General features: G+C 35.5%; 1 protein-coding gene across 1 annotated transcript in view; it reads right to left on the bottom strand.

The window, feature by feature from the left end:
• Positions 1 to 20,495, bottom strand: part of LOC105216405 (neural cell adhesion molecule 1-B) — a 292,270-nt gene extending 271,775 nt beyond the window's left edge. The window contains exon 1 of the mRNA XM_054227219.1: positions 19,761 to 20,495. Coding sequence (XP_054083194.1) covers positions 19,761 to 19,824 — 64 coding nt within the window. The 5' untranslated portion in view covers positions 19,825 to 20,495. The remainder of the gene's footprint in view (positions 1 to 19,760) is intronic.
• Positions 20,496 to 20,977: the final 482 nt, after the last annotated feature.

The following is a 20,977-nucleotide window of genomic DNA, read 5'->3' as shown; positions in this document are numbered from 1 at the left end:
CACGTCGAAAGTTGTGAAAAATGATCGCACGAAAATGTTCACGAGTTAATTCCATTTTTTGGCCGAGATGAATTTTTTAATTCCCTGTAAATATAACAATTCACGATTAAATGACAAAACGTTCTGAGTGATGGTATGCTAAAAAATGTCAAACTTTCCAATGGAAATGTCAGATTGCACCTGGCAACACTTAGTGTTGCCTAGGTCAGAAATATATGTATATAGCAGCCCTCGTATATATATATTCAGAGATTCCATTATCTCTTTGATAGTCAAGTCGATCAACTACTATATTCTTATGTTTTGTCCTTATAACAGTTGTTTCTGTATTGGATGCCATCGACGAACTAAAAATACGGACTTTACTGAAGCCCTTGACCTAATATATCTCACTCAATAAATGTTACATCAGCACTCAAATCTAATCCAAGAAATTTTAATCTGCTAAATCGTATCCCTAAGTCCTGAGGTCATCAACATCACTCTTTGAAGAGATATCATTATCATCAGCTACTCTAGCTTAATTATTTTCCCCATTATGAAAAGAAAACGCAGAATATATACAACAATCTTTAAATTGTAGACCTCTGAAAATTATCTAGTATAAATTTTCGAACTACTTCTTCTTCTTCTTGACTGGCGTAGACACCGCTTACGCTGAGACCACAACAGTGCGCCACGCATCTCACCTTTTGACAGTTTGGCGTCAATTGGTATTACATAATAAAGCCAGGTCCTTCTCTACCTGGTCCCTCCATCGGAGTGGAGGTCTCCCACCTTCTCGGCTTCCCCCGGCGGATACTGCATCGAACACTTTCAGAGCTTGAGCACTTTCGTCCATTCGAACAACATGGCCTAGCCAGCGTAGCCGCTGTTTTTTTATTCGCTGAACTATGTCAATGTCGTCATAAAGCTGTTCGTGCCATCATCTGCGGTATTCGCTTTTGCCAATGTTCAAAGGACCATAAATCTTCCGCAAAACCTTTCTCTCGAAAACTGTTAGTTCCGTCTCATCGGATGTTGACATCGTCCATGCTTCTGCATCATAAAGTAGGACGGGAATGATGAGGGACTTGTAGAGTTTGGTTTTTGTTCGTCGAAAGAGGACTTTACTTTTCAATATTCAGTCCATAGACCAAGATCAAACTCCAATATTACTACCAAATACCTTTGTAAAAGTTAAAGAATCGTGTCGAAGTCATGTCAAATTTCTGTCATTATTTTACTAAAATTACTTTGCTACAATTTGAAGTAGCAGTCAATAATATCGTTTCTTATAAACAAGCCTCGTCTTCGTAAAAGTAATTGTCCATTGGTTCAGTTCCTTTTTATGTGCGGTTTTCCTTTTGTCAAAATTAATGACAGTCCTAGTTTAATGAAAATGGTTGTCATTTCCTAATGATAGCAATTTATGACAATATTTTGAATCATACTGGCAAATTAGTGATAGAAGTCACGCGATGAAAGCATCAATCAAAAACATTTTATTACTGTCAGTTTAGTGTCATTAAATTTGACAAAGTGCAAATTGCTTTTTAGTTTGTATGTCAGGAATTCTGAACAGTAGTAATCTTTTTAAATAAATTAATCTGTCCTTATTACAACCTTAATATAGCGCAAATATCCCTCTCCTCTCTCTCCTCCTCACACAACTCATAAAAACTTCTAAAGTGTAATAGTTTCTGCGATTGAATGGAATTATTTTGAAATTATATAAAATTACCAACTTGTTTTAATTTCCATTCATAAACAAATTTTCAAATTAGCAAAACAAAAGATATAAACAAAACGAAAAAGTGAAAACCGTCACTTCGCATTTCAATTTAAATTTCCAACCAACTAATTGGGTCAAAAGCTCCATAACAATTTTCACCATTTCCACCATTTTTCTATGCACAATTTTCCTAATCACTTCTTCATACTCCGCATCTTTTTTCTGTTCCGTTATTTTGCCCTTTTTGTTTAGTTGCCATACAAATTGGCCTTTGTGGCTGTTGGAATAAATGGCATAAAGTCTATGTAATGGAAAATATGAGATCAAGATATTAATTGAAATATGAATGCGAGTTGAGAGTTTGAGTGAATGTGGCTCGCAAAAAGAAGGATGCAAATATTAGCAAAATAAAAAGAAAACCACACGCACACACTTACAAACACACCCAGATAAAGGTTGTTGGGTCTGTGGGCACATTCTCTGCACACATTCAATTTAAATTAGTCGTCTGTAAAAACAAGTCACTCCTTCACTCCTCTGCATATATGCCATGCTCAATTTGATTTTATTTTGTTGTTCGATATAATCAAAGCAACAGAAATTGCATACCCAGCCAATGCTTTGGCAACACGCAATAAGTGGAGATACATACATTCCATCCTGTGGTGGGAAAAGTAAACGGCATCGCAGGCATTAAAAATACACACAATATGTTTATATACTTTTATATGGAAGTTACCCTGGTGGAAAATTATGTGGCTCTAAACGGAGCAGAATTTGATATTTTTTTTAATTTTCACTGACAAATTGTAGTGGCAAGTAATTCGAAAATTTGGAGTTCCATAGCAGTTTTTCGGTCTATTATAAAAACTTTCCATTGCCCTGTCAAGTCTAAGTGTTCTATTGAATCCATAAAGAGGTTCATAATCTTCTCAAAATTGTCTAACATATTATTTTCGTAACTCTCTTTCCTCTAATGACAGCCTTAACTAGATAAGTGTTTCAAAATAGATGATTTAGACTATAGAATCTCACCTAACTTATGACAAGTCCGGATATATAACTCTTGGAGATTTTTACTATCCTATCTACACGATTACTGTATAGAATCATCAACGCCTTTTTGTCTGTCAAAAGCAAACGAATTTAAGCTCTAATTCTTCCTGGCGGGCAGTCCTTCTACTAAATTTGACGTTTTGGCGAGTTGACTTATCTTGAAAACCGAATTTCTTGGTCAAAATCAGTTGAAATGATACTCTCATTAATAAATATAGCGACCGTGAAGACATGTCCTCTAAACAATAACCCAAAGGACCAATTGGTAATGAAGACATTACTTTTCTGGCACTCTTTAGAATGTTTTGTTGCCTTCGAACTGGTCTTAACAGATTTCTATGTTTCTCATATTCTGTATTCACGAACGTTTAGCCTGTAATGACTGAGGTTACCGATTCTTTATTACCTTGGTAGGCCATTATGCTGCATATATGATGACTAAATATACTTCTAATCGAACATTGAACAAGTAAGGAGAGGCTAAGTTCGGGTGCAACAAGTACAAATACTATAATAATTATAGTGTGGCAGCCCCATTCTAAAAATTGCCGAAATCGGGACATAGATTTTTAAGGCCCCATATATCGAACACGAGGACCTCGGTGCTTCTAACCTAATATTATGGTTTCCAACTTTCAATGGACTTTATACAATATATATGACGCATATCTGGGTCAAATTGTGTATTATATAATATAAATAAAGTTAAATAATTAAATTGCGAGAGTATAAAATGTTCGGTTACACTCGAACTTAGCCCTTCCTTACTTGTTAAGATATCGTTTTGAAATTTGCAGATGTTATTTTCTCTTCAAGAAGCTGCTCATTTGTCTGAACTGCCGATATTGGAGCACTATATCATATAGCTGCCATACAAACTGAACGATCGGAATCAAGGGCTTGTATGGAAAACTTCCGCATTTGACGTGGTATCTTCACGAAATTTGACATGGATTACTGCTTAAGGTAATAATATAATTTCCGAAGAAATTGTTCAGATCGGTTAACTATATAACCTTAATGTTTATAGCAAAAAACCTTGCTAAAAAGAATAAGTAAAATGTTTTCTTTTTTTTACTTACATTTTCTTACGTCTTTAGATTTGCTTAAACATATAGTTACTAAAAGAAATGCACTTGTGAAGGGTATATTAGCTTCGGTACAGCCGAAGTTAACGTTTTTTTTGGTTTTTAAATAAATTAAGTTCATTTAAACATGAATACGACTTATTCATTAATTACCTCAATTAATTGACCTGTTTGAACTTTTGAGTATACATCTCAAAACCCCAGCTATAGTTATATTTAAAAAATGTCGTAAATCGAAATTACTTCCTCATATCTTCGACTATATTGACAAGAAGTCAAGAAGAGCACTTGGTCTTCGATTTCCAAAATGAACTCTAGAGCATTCCGAACAGTTAAATTAACTCTCGCTTTACTACCTAAATACTTAATTTCGAATTTTCGAACTTCATTTTCTTCTATGACCCTGAACACATTTTCACAAGTTCTCCGTTTTCCAACAGGGTCATCACTTATTGGCATATGTGTATATTATGAACAGAAAATTGAGATATGAAATGGAGAGATTTTCCCCCCCACATGTGAGTGTCTCATATGCGTGTGAGTGTGGGTGTCGAAGCGTTGATATAACTTCGTGACGACTTGTAGGTATTTACACATGAAATTGATATAGTCAATCGTGACATGAACATCGAGTAGCTAACAGTTAAAAGCGGGAATGTGTTTTAAATATCAAATTTTATGTTATTTACTTTTTCAAGATGAGCGGATGCCGCAAAGTCACAGAAATAGATTGCTAATAGACAAACAAGAGCGTAGCTAGATGCAAAGAAAGTTGAAAATAGCACACAAATAAATGTTTTGGAGAGTAAATATGTTTTAATAAAAAACGCTTGAGTAAATACGATTTTTTTAAATATTGCTTTAAAGCTGAAAATGGTGAAACTGAAGCTGAAAAAAGGCATTTTTTATTGATTTTTTATAATTTTTTTTCCAAAATATTATTGTTTTGCTTTCAATCTGCAGCAATCGAACACGAAAATACGATAAAAATCTGAAATTCCCATAAGCGGCTGCAAGCAAAACAATAAAATTACGTTTTCACACATACAACAAAAATATTGTGCCGTTTTTCCCTCCCATTTAATTCGAAAAAATCATTCAACGGCTTGTCAATCAGTTTGCTATGACAGCAGCGATAGGCAGACAACAATACGGTAACCAGACAGACACTTGCTTATATATAACTATGTAGGTATAATGATGTATAGGGTGACCGCATGAGAGCGAATGGAAAGTAATTTATTACCAAAACAATATTGATTAAAAGATTACTCCGATCTATCGACGACTCAGTTGAAAATATTTTCTGAAAATCTAATAATATTATAAACCCTGTAGATCTAGTAACTTAAAATCTTCTCCAAATAGCCTAAGGACCCTATTCGGTAAACATTCTGATCACATTCCCATTAAGTAGAGGATTTCTTGTTGGAACAGTTATGGGGATCACCTATCTAGACTTCTAAGATAGCCAAATTGCCATAGAAAAAAGAGTGGAGGTGCTGTCAAGTCCAGTCATCCAAGTCGGTCCCGGGCTTGTTTGATAAATGCCATCCACGCCACTACCACGACTGTCAAATATTTCAAGTTCTTGAAACCACCAACCTATAACTTTCCTGCTTCATCCTGAACTTAATCCATTAGTTGGGATCTCTAGATAGATCGTCTAGACTCCACTTTCAAGGGCACTAAAATTTCCAAAATAAACTACTAAATCGACTAGACTAAGTCTCAGTTGACTTATAAATTATCCAACACCCAGTGAGACCACATTGATGGAGCTTCACTGATCCCAGAACCCCCTCAACGAAGGAATTTAAAGCAGTAAGCCATACATGAAACAAACAACTATCCATAAAGCCATTAGCTCAATAATAACAACACAAAACAACAATAATTATTGTCACTTGAACACCCTTTTTCCACCGGCAATCAGACATTTTGTAGTGTGAAACGCAATACAAAGCAAAGCGCCAATTTACCAAATCACATGTATAGGAGGACAGACACTTCGACATGTGTTTGTAAAGCAAAGAATACGAAAGAAATCAATAAAAACAACAACAAATGAAAGCCTTGCAGCTGACACCGCATGACAGGCATACAGGAGAATTCTTCGAATCAGCATCAACACCAGCAAACCGCAATCAAACAAAATGTCCTTTGGGTGTAAATCGATTAAAGCATCACAAACGGAAGTCAATCAACTGGAGCGGTGGGTTTGAGGAAGTGGGGAGCACATATATGTATGGATACTATACGAAGTAACGGTGTTTTCACACCGTGCGAGCACACATTGAGAACGAAGGACAACACGTGAAAGTCAACTCAATAGAGCAAATTGGGATTCATTACTCCCAATTTGAGATGTTGTTTGAGGAATTTCATTTCGTAAACAATAACTTTGGTTGTTTGATTATACGAACTAAGTAAAGAATTACTCGACTTTATTTGATCGTTTCCAAAATGATACAACCTTAGTCTAATGAGTGTTGGAAAGTTCCCTTAAAGTGAACTCCGAAGTATCACACTTCTCAATACCGATCTTCCGTTTCAGTGGCACCTGAATGCTGAAAGAGTTCTATTTCGGTATGAAAAGCTGATGCGTATTTTCTTGATACTTCTCCTAATGAAACTGAGTTCTGCACTCTCAAGTGGTATCATGGTAAGTCCTTATAAAGACAAGGCTCACGATCGATCCGAATAGATTACTTGCAGTGATTTTGGGCAACTTAGGATATTACTCCGTCTCCATTAGAACTGTTCTGATATCTTAAGGATGTGGAACGAGTTTTTGAGGAAACACTGTTATAAGGTAGTCAGAAATTGTAGATGAAGACCTACTGACCTATTATTAGTTCTCTGGAGTTCGTCTGTGTATCTATAAATGTGGAAAGGGAAATCTTTTGATGGCTCAAAGCAGACTAGCTGACAGTTTTCTTCTCCATTTTTATTTCGCAGTTAAGATAGCTACAATATATTCGAACTCTGTTCTAGAATTATTAGTTTAGAATAGCAGTTAGCTTAGCACAGGTCCAACGATCTTTGATTTATAATCATTCGATCTTGATAGAGATAGCACTTCAAGTCAACAGCCTTAAAGATTGATTCTCATCTCCAGTCTAAACTTTGACTGCTTAGCGTTCGCTAGCATTTTATCAAATCTTCTTCAGTGAAATACTACCCTTCTGCAGATCGGTTGGAATAACGGGAATCTTCCAATATTATTCATATTGACTGATATACGAATGATAACGAATTCGGCCTCCTTGATGTCTATGTTAGGACAAGTTATTCTCGAACGGAAACAAGTGGGAGACCATAGTGTTCAAATATGTGACTAGAATTTGGGGTTCGTGAAGGTTCGAAACTTGACCGCTGCAGTCTCCAATTAATAAAACCAGATTTACTGTCTCTAGTGAATGAAGGTATAATCTCAGATCCCGTCTCTCTCTCTATCTGCGATATTAGGAAACATGAAGAATTTTTTTCAAGACGTTTTGTTTTGGAGGGTTAAGTTACAAGAACCCGGGTGTCCCCTCCAAAAAAAAGGAGCACAATGGGCTTAATAATGGCCTAAGCGCGGCCGCTTGCGGTCAGGCTCTCTTCGCTTCCCTTTTCAACATTTCAACCAAGTTATTTGGTCGAGTTGGACTGCCTTTTTTTAATACATCTCTTACATTTATCCATTTATTCTGCCAATTAAAGATCTCTATAACCAATTATTTAATATATTAGCTTGAACTTTCCTATAAGGGATTTATTGTTGTACGGCTGTAATAAGAATTTCATTCTCTGCTTCGCAACAGTGGCGAGCTCTTAGTATTTCAATGTTGCACAGACATTCCTTGCGACACCCAATGATATCTTCATTTGTACTGTGCTATTTTGCAGACTTCCTGCCGGAGTGTTTTATCAAAGCCACCAAACGCTGCTAACACTTTAGATAAATCAGAGAACAAGCACATATGTTTATATACATACATATTTTTTTACATTAGTGAGACGTATAAATCTCTCTACATATGTACTTGAAACCGCAAACTCCAGCAAGCTAACTGGCATTTCGACGTCAACATGTGTTCTGCAAGGCTTCCGCTCCATTCTAGGCAACACACACACACACACCGCTTGAGGCGACATCCTCACTTTTGTATTTTCGATATTCTGTAGAAAATGTTTACTTTTGTTTTTGTTTGTCTTTAACACACACTCTGTGTGTCTGTATGTATGTATATGCTTTTCCCCCTGAAACACTGTAGCTTTAACACTTTGTGGCTTCTCGTGTCTAATCCATCTGCTTTGATTTCATTTATTGCTAAATTGTCAAAATTAAGAACGTGCCTGCAGTGGCAGACGAAGAGCGTATCTGAGGTGTGTGGGAAATTTGTAGCAAACGATTTGTGATTTGTCTATGAAAATGAATGTGAATCCAGAAAATGTATGTATGTGTGTATGTTTTTTTAGCTGCAGGCTCTATCAGTATTTAAATGATTTTTGCCTATGTTGCAGATAAATAAATCTCATGCTCACTGCAGCAGTTGGTTTTGCAGACTAATTGATTTTTTATTGTTTTACTGTTCGATTTGTTGTGGAGGCAAATTCAAAAATTTCCCTTATGAAAACTTGATTTGAAACATAAATAGTTTAAGGCAGACACATTAAAAATTAATGTAAAAATATATTTTTTTTTTTTTTTTTATAAATTTTAAATATATATACAGGGTGAGTCATCGGTATGAAAATATTGAACAACTCAAAAGTCCCGCTTTAAAAAATTTTAGATATTTTACTGGCTTTATTGACCACAGTACCACCATAAGCTATTTTGATTAAGTTTTCTAATAACTTTCCGGACATCTTCGATGGTAAAGCGATGATTTCGGCTTTAAAGTTCGCTTTAACTCGTAAGTGGTCTGAAAATTTGAACCCCACCCCTCTAAATCATGTTCGAGTCAAAGCTGAAAATCTTGGAACCAGTCCCTGTCACCCCTTTCAGAGATCAGATAGTCAGATATATATTCGAATCAGTCGGCAATATATTTAGTATTAATTACACTTTAAGTAGATATAAAAACAGATCGTCCTTCAGATTGTCTCGCTGGACGGTTTCACAGATGTCAAAATGTTCAGGGCGTCGACAATATGAATCTTATGAATTCTGGGCAACCCTTTCTATGGCAGTTTAAATCAGTTCTTTTGATACTTTATGTCAAACTGCTTCTTGACTATCTCCCACTCTCTCTTGCTCGACAAAATTCGACTCTACAAAGCAAATAGTGTTGCCAGATGTTTCGTTTTGCTAACAATCTTTCGACGAACGCAAATCGTCCCCACTTTTTCAATTTACTTTGACTTTGTTTTATGGTTAGTATTGAAGATTCCATATAATTTTGTTTTCCCAAACATTGCTGAACCAACTCGTTCAAAGCAACTTTAAAAAGTGTAACGCATCCTGTATGCCTATATTTAGACTTATCCATTACTATCGTCTCATCAATAAGACAAACCGCAAAATCTTTGAAAAGCAAAATACACATATAAATGCATACCTATATATATATACCCCCATATACTATATATATTTGCCTAACCCCGACCTTTTGAGCGCATTTATTACTTTGTTATGCAGAGAAAGCCTTAATGCAGACAGTGGCCACACAATAGCATTAGCAGCTATCAGAGGCCTATACGAAAGCAAACACAATCAAAGGATGAGTAAGCTCATATCTAATGAACATTAAGGTGGCACTTAAAAGTTGTTGATAAAAAATTGTAAGATCGAGATCTAAGGCACCACTAATATATACATATAATAATCTCAAAATTAAAATCGATTTCACCTCCCGACTACTAGACCACTCTCCGAAGACCAACGAATATAAAAAAAAAATTAAAATCGAAATTTAATTACCACCCTATTATACATATACATGCTGTTAAAGCACAAAGATAAGCCAGCCAGTATAAGGTATGTAGAGGTAGATAGTTTACTCAGCATTTACCAATTCAATCGAATGTCTGATTGATGGCTGGCTATCGCTATACCTGTCACACAATTGTCAATGTGTGTCGCAATACAAACAAAGCAACATTCAAACACACACATGTGCATATAAATAAGCAAAATTTCAGCTACTTAACAGCGGCACAAATGTGGCTGTGTCTCGATTTAAATTAAGTAAATTATACCGTTCTGTATTTGCTGCCTAAGGTGATATAATATTTAAATGTTGTTGTCTGATTGTTGATCCTATTGAGTATTTGGGCGATTGGCAATGACTAAGGGGTACAATGAGTGAACTGGTTATATATGAGTATGTAGAGATCAAGGGATTTGAAGATATATACATATATGTATATTCGAATCTGTCAGTTCTGATGTCACTGATCCCTACATTCTTAAGTTATTCTTATACTCCAAGCTTGATTATGATTATTTTGTCCAGAGGCCTCTTCACTATTACAAAAATTATAAAGAGTTAAAAAAATATATATTGCTCTGCATACTTTGAATCTTATCAGATAAATTATCAAATGAGTATATGAAACGTTACTGATATCTTAAGTATTGGGATCGCTATGTTGGAACACTGTTATATTGAAGTCATATGATTTACATATCAAGTCTTACTGATCTAACATTATTTTTGGGGTTCTTTCAGATATCTCAACATGTGGGATGGAAAGGAAATTCTAAGCTAATAGCAAAATAGCGGATAGTTTCCTTATCCTTACGATCGATTCTCAGAACTCTGTTTCTAGAATTATTACTAGTAGCTCTCAGTTAGCTTTGGACGACATGATTTATACAGATTTTACCACAGTCGTCGGGGCTTGGATAGTACTTGAAGCAAACCACCCTAAAGAACGATTTCCATCTTAAATCTCAACTTTGACTACTTATCGAGAATTATATTTGTCCCAAAACATCTTCAGTAATACATTAGCGAAATATAGGTCGTCTGGGAAACGGGATCCCCTAATTTCCATAAAAGTTGTTGTGCCGGTTATTTAGATGATGATCCGGTGAACTCAGTGTTCTCTAATGACGAATCTTAAAAGTCTTCAGAGTGGAAGAACTAAACTTTCGCTCAATTTTTTTTTGGACGTTATTCCAAATGAAACTCTTATTTCTATCGATAGGTTTTTATATCGATCCCGATGAAATTAGTATATGAGTATATCCATCGATCCAACCATTCCGCGCTGAACACTCCCTTAGATTGCCAACTGGTAATAGATTCCTCGGGGTCTCGACTGGGACATAGATAAGCTGGAAACAGTTCGTCCATGCTGCAGTCCAGAGGTTTCTAATAAAGGTTTTACTCTATCGATGAGTGTACGTTGCTCCTCAGTAGCATAGCATAGCATTCACAGGTGAGGTCTTTCTATGGTAGAGGGTACAAAGAAGGGCTGGATTAAGGTGTCTTACGAACCGTACCAATGATCAGCCTGGCTGGGACCACTTATATAACCAAGTCTTAGTCTTACGGATAATCCCTCTGTAATAAAAGTGTCTTACTTCCATAGTGGGTGCTATATGAAAGTGGACCGACTTTCCTCTACATTCGTGGGTTCAAAATATGAGACAAAACGAAAATTAAAGAAACCAGAACGATCTCTCCTTCCAAAAGCCGGTAGGAACGAGTTGTTAGGATAAGAAGGCAGCTTTTTCGGTGAGCTCTAGGACGGATATCGCAAGGATCGGAGCTTAACTTGATGTGGAGACAAAGGTAAAATAAACGTGATCTGATTTCGACTATCCTCAAATTGTTCCAAGTGAATATTATGGGAATATTGGTTAATATTATTCGAGTAGTTTGTGAGAGGGGGTATTTGAGAGGGCTTAGCACTAGTTATATAAAAAAAATATTTAGATAAACTTAAATACTTCTTATTATATGTTTGGCTTAAACGCAGTTGTTACGGAATCATCTACCGCAACCACAACACCCCATCGTTAGTATTAGTGAAGGGGTTAGTGAAGCAAAAATTGCAATTAGTGCCACTAAAGGATTGAATTTTAAGCCAATACTAAAACAAAAACCACTCAATGCCCCCCGCGGCTAGGCGAGAACCATACAAAAATCTATCACAAACACCCCAGCCGATATAAAATTTTCAACTGCTCGAGACACGCCTACGGGAAGGTGTCAGTGTAGGCGCACGCATGAGCCAACTGCGCGCAGACTTGCGTGTTTCAAATTGTAAATCCGCAACTTATACGAATGCCAGCAACAGAAACCAACAGAAACTGGCAAGCAGTGCTATATACTACTGCTATGAAAACACGTTATAACCCCACACCCCCGCTCATCTAGCTAGTAATGTTTTGCATATTTGAAATGAACATTAAGAGGTGAAGACAACGTTGTTAGAGATTTGGCGGTATAAAAGGCAGAAAAAAATAACAAAAACAAAAGCCTGCTTTGTACACCTGGGTAATTTGAGCACTCAAAAATGAATAGGAAATGAATGAATGTGTGACTGTGTGTGCAAATGGCACTGTGTGTGCAATGGCTGTGTGTGTGTGTGTGCGCGAGCGCGAGTGTGGTGGCGTAGCTGAAACCGCAAAAAGTCGTGGTTGAAATTCTCATTTGTCGCATTAAATTACAAATTCCATTAAAGTGATTACCTGAGTTCTCTATAATCATTTATGTATATCGCTATATATATCTCCGTATGAATTTATGTCAGAGTTTGTGTTCTTGACACCACATAGTTGTTGTTCTATATATATGTAGTTGATAATTAATTTGCAACGCCTACGGGCCATTAATAAATCCAAGCCCACCGTTAAACTACACAAACACACTCACACTCACATACATGTTAGCATAGCATATCATATAAATAATATAAAGCAAATTATTTCGTGTTCCAGCGCATAAACAATAATAAAAGCGAAATGTAAATTTATATATGTATGTGTGTGTGTGTGTTGGTGTTGGTGGCGTTCGTGAATACACCTGTTTACATTAAGTTTGGCAAATTAATTATGCGCATATGGAAGTGTGCTTAAGCAGCATTTCTCAAGCCCATATTCGATTAAGTGCTTTTAGAGCTTTGCGGTTGTAATTGTAGTATAACCATTGTAGTTGTATTTGTAGGCACAATGTCGCAGTTAAAATTAGCTTTTTCCGCTGTGCGTTGGGAATCACTGTCTCTAGGCAGCCATTAAGCGCAAATTTCTGAGGAATCTAGGGCTATAAAAACATATTTGTAAAACCGCGCAGAAAGCAAGTATTTCTGTTTTTCAAGTCGCTCTGTCGTTCAATATAAAGAATTCCAAGTTGTCAAGGAAATGTCCTCCTTATTTTATGACGACTTCCATTTGTCACGAATAAGAATAAAAACTCAGCTATTTGATAAGAAGACACTTTCTCAAGATTTCAATAACAAATGTAGCATAGCTTCAGTTTACTTAAAATCAATAAAGAATGGAATCACAAAATGCTATCAAAGATTAGAAGAATGGCCATGAATATCTAGGATCTTCAAGATATATAATAATCCAGTAGACAACTCCCACAAACCAAAATATGATTTTGAGGTTAGAAATCCATGAGAGAACTGGCACTACTGTCTGATAGCAAAACAATGAATCGGTTTATTATCTTTCCGTACCATCAAGCATATATATATAGTGGAACCCTTACTACATTAACAATTCTCTGATAGTAGTAATCTTTCTCTTGGCTTCAGTTAAAACTCATTATGAATCAGTAATTTACTTCTGACATAGACATTTCGACTTATTATATGAAAAGTTTCTTAAAAATCTAATAAACAAACTGAAAAACATCAGAAACTCGAAATTTTATAGAAGAAATGACAGAAGGAAGCTGATCTCAGATTAAAAAAAAAAAATGAAAAATGGGCGCGGCGTCGCCCACTTATGGGCCAAAAACCATATCTCAGGAACTACTCGACAGATTTCAATGAAATTTGCTACATAACATTTTCTTTACACCCTGATGACACGGATAGAAAATGGGTGAAATCGGTTCACAACCACGACAATTTCCCATATAAATCAATTTTTAATTCCATCTTATTCCTTCACTTTATAATATATACATAGGGAACGGATGAAGACAGGGAATAAAACTTTACACAAATACTGTATATCAACCAAGCTTCACTTGTGGAAAAATCGTAATCGGACTATAACTTTTCACGGCCCCGGATATCGAACATGAAGATCCCAGTGCCTAAAGGCAATTTTTCACTGAAAATATCGGTAAATCTCTCAGATTTTTTAATGTAATTCAGAGGAAATTTTTTTCTTCCAAAAGTGTGTCTCTGTACCAGAAATGGTTAAAATCAGGTTATAACTTCCCCTAGCACTCATATAACTAATTATTTTTTTTTTTCAAAAATACGATGGCCTTAAAGGCTTATAAATCGGTTAATATGTGCAATATCTTATCTTAAATTAAGTGAGCATATAGTCTTGGATATAGTATACCTTGGTTGTGAAAATGAGTGAAATCGGTTCAGGAATTACCTCAGCCCTCATATACCATAAATAATGATTTTCGTTATTCTATTGGAATAGAACCCGAATATATGGGCCAAACTGTGTATTATCTTAATAAGACTATATCAGTAAGTTGCGAGAGTATAAAATTTTCGTTTGCACCCGAACTTAGCCTTTCCTTACTTGTTAAGTATAATATAAGTTTTATATTTTAATTACTATAAAATTTAATTTATAAACGTTTGATTTTTTATTTAAAATACACGGCAACTCTATACCAGTATATATGTTAAAATTGAATTCCTCTTCCTCTCTTCCTTCTGAAATTTGTATTGCTTACCATCTCAATATTATTTTTTATTTCCAGTTATATTTGACCTAATATATTTTTGGCCTGCAATGACCACCATCCACCACATGACACCACCATATTTCAACTTCAACTCTTAATTCAGGTAAGTTTCCAAATTCATTTTTTAAATTATTCATATTTCTAAAATATTATATATTAAATATTTTAATGAACAAACGGAGCGAACGATTTGAACGTGCTTTGTTGAAAATATAACTTTATAAGCATTTACAAAAACAAAATACACAAACATATTTTTTCTAAATTAATGAATGAAACAAAAGCAAAAAATTCACACTGATATAAATATGTAAGTTTACATACATATATATGTAGAAGAGATGTACTATATGCTAGCTATAATTGTGCGCCAATGTCACTCATACGCCATGGCAACCCTTCATACACTGTCGTATCATTTGCGCATGCAAATTCAAATGAATGAAAGGTTTTATGTTTCAAATATAGCACAATTTCATGAATCCAGGGTTAAAACAAAAATTAAAAAAATTTGCTTTATAAGATTCTGTAAATGAAGCAAAAAGTGGAAATAAACCACATTAAAAAAGCTGAAACGAGCAACAGCTGTTGGTTGAAATGTGTCATTTTTAATGAGCCAGGCACGTGGAATTTCAAAAGCCACTAGTAAATGCTACCACCCACCCTCTCTGTAAATGCCAAATCGCCTTCCACCGCACCGCAAGTAAACACCGCCCAACTGAGCGGTCGCATATTGCCGCTCTCGCACTGACCACCATTCAAGTGTCAACTGAACTTAGCTAACGGCAACTGCCTAGCGGTTGTAGCGGTCCTTTTATGCAACTAATACTAGTGGAAGTGTTTATATGTGTGTGTGCTTTAAGCATATAGAACTTAGCCTGTCCTGTGTGCTTATCGCTCGACCAAATGACGCAACTTGTGGCAGCGCGTTTCGCGATTTAATGAAATATTAAAATTTTATTGCCTGCGTGCCTGTCAACAACTTCGCATTTCACTGCCGGTTGTTTGTGTAAACTGTGTATGGGTGTGTGTGTGTGTTTGGGCAGCGGTGTGTTTATGGCTCACTTGATCACACGTGCAAACACCTGCGCTTTCAGTGTATACGGTAGCTCTCCATCTATCTACACACTTTTGGACACATCTGCACTAGTTCATCGTCCGGATAAGCACTCATCGCTTATCTTCATTAGCTTGTGTTTTACTCTACTTGTTTGGAGTAACTTCTGAACCACTCAAACGTATACTGTTGATTCGTATCTGAGTTTTAACGTTTTTTCTTAATTTTATGAGTGTGAAGTAGCTTTTTGGCTTCTTCTACGACTTTTAACAGTCTGAACTTTCATTCTAGTATAAAGATCTCACTGCCTAACATAAAGACAATCGATCAACTCCATCATTATTACGGTGATTACATTAGGTGGATGAAAAACTTCATTGACAAAGCCTTACAGTTCAAAAGACTGATTCAATCACTAGCTGGGTTCAAAAAAAGAAAGTGTATTGTTTAATATAGTTTCTCATTGGATCTCATTGACAAACATTGAAAAGAAGTGTGTCGAACAGACAACTGGTATAAAAGCAAATGACTGGTATAATCCTATTAAAAACGGTTTTTATTCACTCTCTTGACAAATTTTAAAAATTAACAAATCGAAGAAAAAACTAGTATAAAAGTAAGAGATAGGCATAATCCTTTAGGAAGTGTTTCTCATTTGTTCCTTGAAAAGTAGCGAATCAAACAAAGAACTGGTACAAAATCAAGCGACTAAAATTATCCTTTTGGAAGCGTTTTTCAATGCCCTCTCTTGGAAAACCTTGGAAAATTGCGAATCAAACAAACAACTGGTATAAAAATAAGCTACTGGCATAATCCTATAAGAAGCTATGGAGAACAATTATACATCTTTAATTTGGCATTCTCAAGGTCTCTTGCATTGAACACAACAGAGTAACATTGTTGTTGCTTTTATATATATAAAGATTTTGACAAGAGAGCAAAGGTCAAACATAACAAATAGAGAAGTTTTGCGAATCTAAAACAGGATATGCGAACTGAAATATAGCAAGGATAAAGCGAGAGGTCCGAGCGAATCGATTCCAACGCTCACTCTTGTAATTTGGCAGTTGGAATGTTCTCAACTAATTTGATTTAGATGTATCTCTTGCAGCTTAAACTTACCGATCCTAATAGTATTGTTAAATCGTATATCGAGGGAATTGAGTAAGATAGTATATTCCTCATAAGCAGTTACATATAGTACAAAATCACTTATAGAGGGATGTAAAAGGGAAGTATTAAATTCGGTGTATGGCTCGAGTCCATACATAAGTTTTTGGGAAACACTTATGGTATTAAGTAATTCTTAGTGATAAATAGTTTAACTAAAAACGGGCAATACTATGCCCCTTGGCCAATTTTTGAACAAAACCCACGTTTGAATCCGATTTCTCTTATATACCAATAAGGCTGACTGGTCAACTGGCATCCGAAAAATAGCGATGTCAGTAATTATGGTAGGAGGTTTGACTTCTCAAATACCATCGATCCGAGCATTAAATATATCAGTAATGGGGTAGGGGGAAAATTTTAGAAGTAAAGACATTTTCGGAACTCTTTTACGATTTTTCTTTCAAAATGACTTTACTTTGTCTTTGTTACAGTACTCCGACATAAGCCCATAATTACTGGTATACAGACACCAACAAACCTTAAAGCATAAAAGGTCCTATCATTGTATACTCATCTCAATTACTCTATCACTACGTCAGAATTTCAAAGAGCATACCAAATGCTGGGCGACACAGCTCAATCGAGTATATTTGCAAATTAAGGTGTAAATCTGCCCCTTCCTCTTTCCCTTCCTCTTCCCCTACCTCAAAGTCATACATTTCCACATGCACATACACACACATATGTGTGTATGATTCACATTATAGCAAATCAACTGCGTCCAAGCACCTTTAACAAAAGTCCCACTATGCGTGACTGTGTCCAGCATAGCGACGGAATACCACAGACAGCGCGCATATAAAGCCTGACTTTGTATGTGTGTGTGAGCACATTTGGCGACGGGGTCACGCATTTGCGTTTTATTGTGTCGCCAATGGCCAGCTGATGGCCAAAGGTGTGATAGTCGACGACGAGCACAAACGGCCGAAACTAAAGGCAAAGCAGTCGAATAAACCGTAGTAATGGGGCAACTAACACAGCAAGCAGGCTGTGGAAAATAGAAATGGGGGCGAAATGTATGAAGGTGCTTCATGATGTGTGTTGTCCGAAACTACCCATTATGTGTGACGCAAAGATATGCATGTTGGTTTGTTTGAGAAAGTACAGTAAGGGTTCGTTATAATGTACGCAGAAAAAAAACGAAAAAAAAATAAATTTAAAGATATTTTATTTAAAAATTCAAAATTATAAATAAACAAATAATTTGATAAAAATACAAAAACATGAGTATAACAAGTAAGGAAGGACTATGTTCGGGTGTAACCGAACATTTTATACTCTCGCAATTTATTTATTTCACATTATTAATATAACAAACAATTTGACCCACATGTTCGGCATAAATATGGTATAAGTCCATTGAAGGTTTGAAGACCCTAATATCAAGTATATGGGAGCTGGGTGAAGTTATGACCCGATTTCACTCATTTTTGGCACGGAGACATATTATTAGAAGAAACATATTCCCTCTAAATTCCTTCAACATATCTGAGAAACTTACCTATATTTTCGGTAAAAAATTTATTAGAAGCACTGATGTCCTCATTTTCGACATACAGGGCCTTGAAAACTTATAGACCGATTTCGACGATTTTTAGAAGGGCGATGCCACTCTTTAAATGAAGTATTTTTTCAAAGTTCTGTTCCGATTTCTTCACTAGTGCTTACTTTATATATTGTAAAGTAAACGATTCAGACCGACTTCAAAGTTCTAGTATATAGGAAGTAGGCGTGGTTGTGAATCGAATTGGACTATTTTCACAACGTATCATTGGGAAGCTAGGAAAGTATTATGAACCGAATTTCATTGAAATTGGACGAGTAGTTTCGGAGATATGATTTTTCACCCATAAGTGGGCGTAACCACGCCCATTTAAGATTTTGTATACCATTTTGAGTATAGCACTTCTGTACCATCTTTATAATGAAATTAAAGGCTTACCGTGGTTTTCCTTACTGAATTAGAGCATTTTTGTAGTTTTCAACATAATAATCTGATTTCCTCCATTTTTGGATTGTATAAGGAAATACCTAAAGCAACCGATTCCTGAGAGTTTCGTTGATATAGCTTTAGTAGTTTATGAGATATAGACAAAAAACTTAGTAGGGGGATGAGTCACGCCCACTTTCCCAAAAAGTTACATCCAAATAAGTCCCTTCCTAAATTAATCCTTTGTACAAAATTCATACCTTAATTTATGGCTTAGTTATAGCTCTTTATGTGTTTTCGGTTATCGCCATTTTGTGGGCGTGTCAGTGGTCCGATTCCGCCCATCGAACTTAACCTTCTTATGGTGCCAAGGAACACTTGTGCCAAGTTTCATTAAGATATCTCAATTTTTACTCAAGTTACAGCATGCACGGACGGCCAGACAGACATCCGGATTTTAAATCGTCTCGCTATCCTGATCATTTTGATATATATAAACCCATATCTAACTCGTTTAGTTTAATGACTTGCAAACAACCGTTATGTGGACAAAACTATTATACTCTCTTTAGCAAAATAACATTAGCACATATCAAGTACCCACTGTACTGCTGTGCATAAAACCAGCATGGCCAAGCGTGCAACACACCTTTGTGTCTGTCATATCAGCGCGTTTATCACTTACACAGCACTCATACGCCCTGGTGAACCCATACTACGCATTACTATACAACAGCAGAGGCTTGTATGTGAATGTCACACATTCGTTTGTGGTACTTAGCACAAGCATAGCACACATATGAGAATGTATTTAAGTGTATGTGTTGAGCGTGTATGTGTGTGTGTTTGTGTATTGTGAATTTAAGCGGATCATAAAAACTTTAATTGTCTCAGTTAAACTCACCGATAATGAGCAGTTTTATGGCTGCCCTCTTGGTGGCGCTTCCGCTGCCACGCCACGACGACATTTTGTTGGCACCTCTCCTCTACGCTTTCTTTGGATTTTCCTTGATGGCGCGCGATGTTGACAATACACTTCTGTATGTGTATGAGGGTGTGTTTGGCAAAATTATATGTGTGTCCTTATTTGCCGAAAATTATTACTACCGCTCTGGCGTTTTGTTTAATGCTGTCGGTTACTGCTTTTCATGTAAGTGACCGCAGCAATTTTTTTTCCTTCTTATTAATTTCTTTTTTAATTTTTTGTTTTTTTTTCACCTTTTATGTTTTTGTTTTTGTTCTTTCACAAACTTCTTGTTTTTGTTGTATTTCGTTTATTTTATAGGCCTTTGTTTCTGGTGGCAAGTTGTTTATTGCCCAGGTCTTAGTTAATGCCTTTTCTTTTGTGATTATCGTTTCCGTTTATAATCAACATGCGACAGCACTTGACGACCAGCTGTTGACGAGATTCAGGTCATTGATACGTTGGCCGCTCCGCTTTGATGTGTTTTTTTTTTTTTTTTGGTTTAATTTTTCGGTGACAGGTTGTGTGTCAAATTCTGGTGAATTTATTTTTTATGGGTTTATTTTTAATTACACACGGTTTACACTTGTTGTTGCAATTAATATTTTATTTCCATCATTTTAATTTGAGCGACTTTTTAATATATATTTTTTTGTTGGAGAAAACTGGTTACGAATCAAGTCTTTTTCAACAAAAAAGAAACATAATATGCGAAATTTCTTTTTTAAATGTTTTTTATTTCACAGTAAGTAATTTTCTTGAAAAAAAAAAATTCAAATATTTTTCAGAATTTTTTTCAAAACTTTTTTTTCATAATTTTGATATTATTATAATTTATTTAAAATTTTTTTTAATTTTTTGAAATGTAACAATTTGCACTTTTCTTCTTAAAATTTTATTTATTTTTTATATATATCAAATTAATAAATTTCAAATTTTTTTTCAATTTTTTGTTCGTTAAAATTCCCGTTAAATATATTCCGTATTGTTTTGTGGCAGTAATCAGTTTACAAATGATTGCAATATTTTTTGCGCCTGAATATTTGTGGTTTGTAATTGTTTAGTTGGATAATGACGGAAAATAGAAATACATGTACCTCAATTGTTCCCAATTCTTTCATAGATTCGATTTTCCCGAATTAAGTTATTTTATTTAA

This window comes from Zeugodacus cucurbitae, chromosome 3 (genome assembly GCF_028554725.1).
Source record: "Zeugodacus cucurbitae isolate PBARC_wt_2022May chromosome 3, idZeuCucr1.2, whole genome shotgun sequence".
Lineage (NCBI taxonomy): Eukaryota > Metazoa > Arthropoda > Insecta > Diptera > Tephritidae > Zeugodacus > Zeugodacus cucurbitae.
Note: the sequence above shows the minus strand (reverse complement) of the source record. Positions and strands in the feature narration are given on the sequence as shown.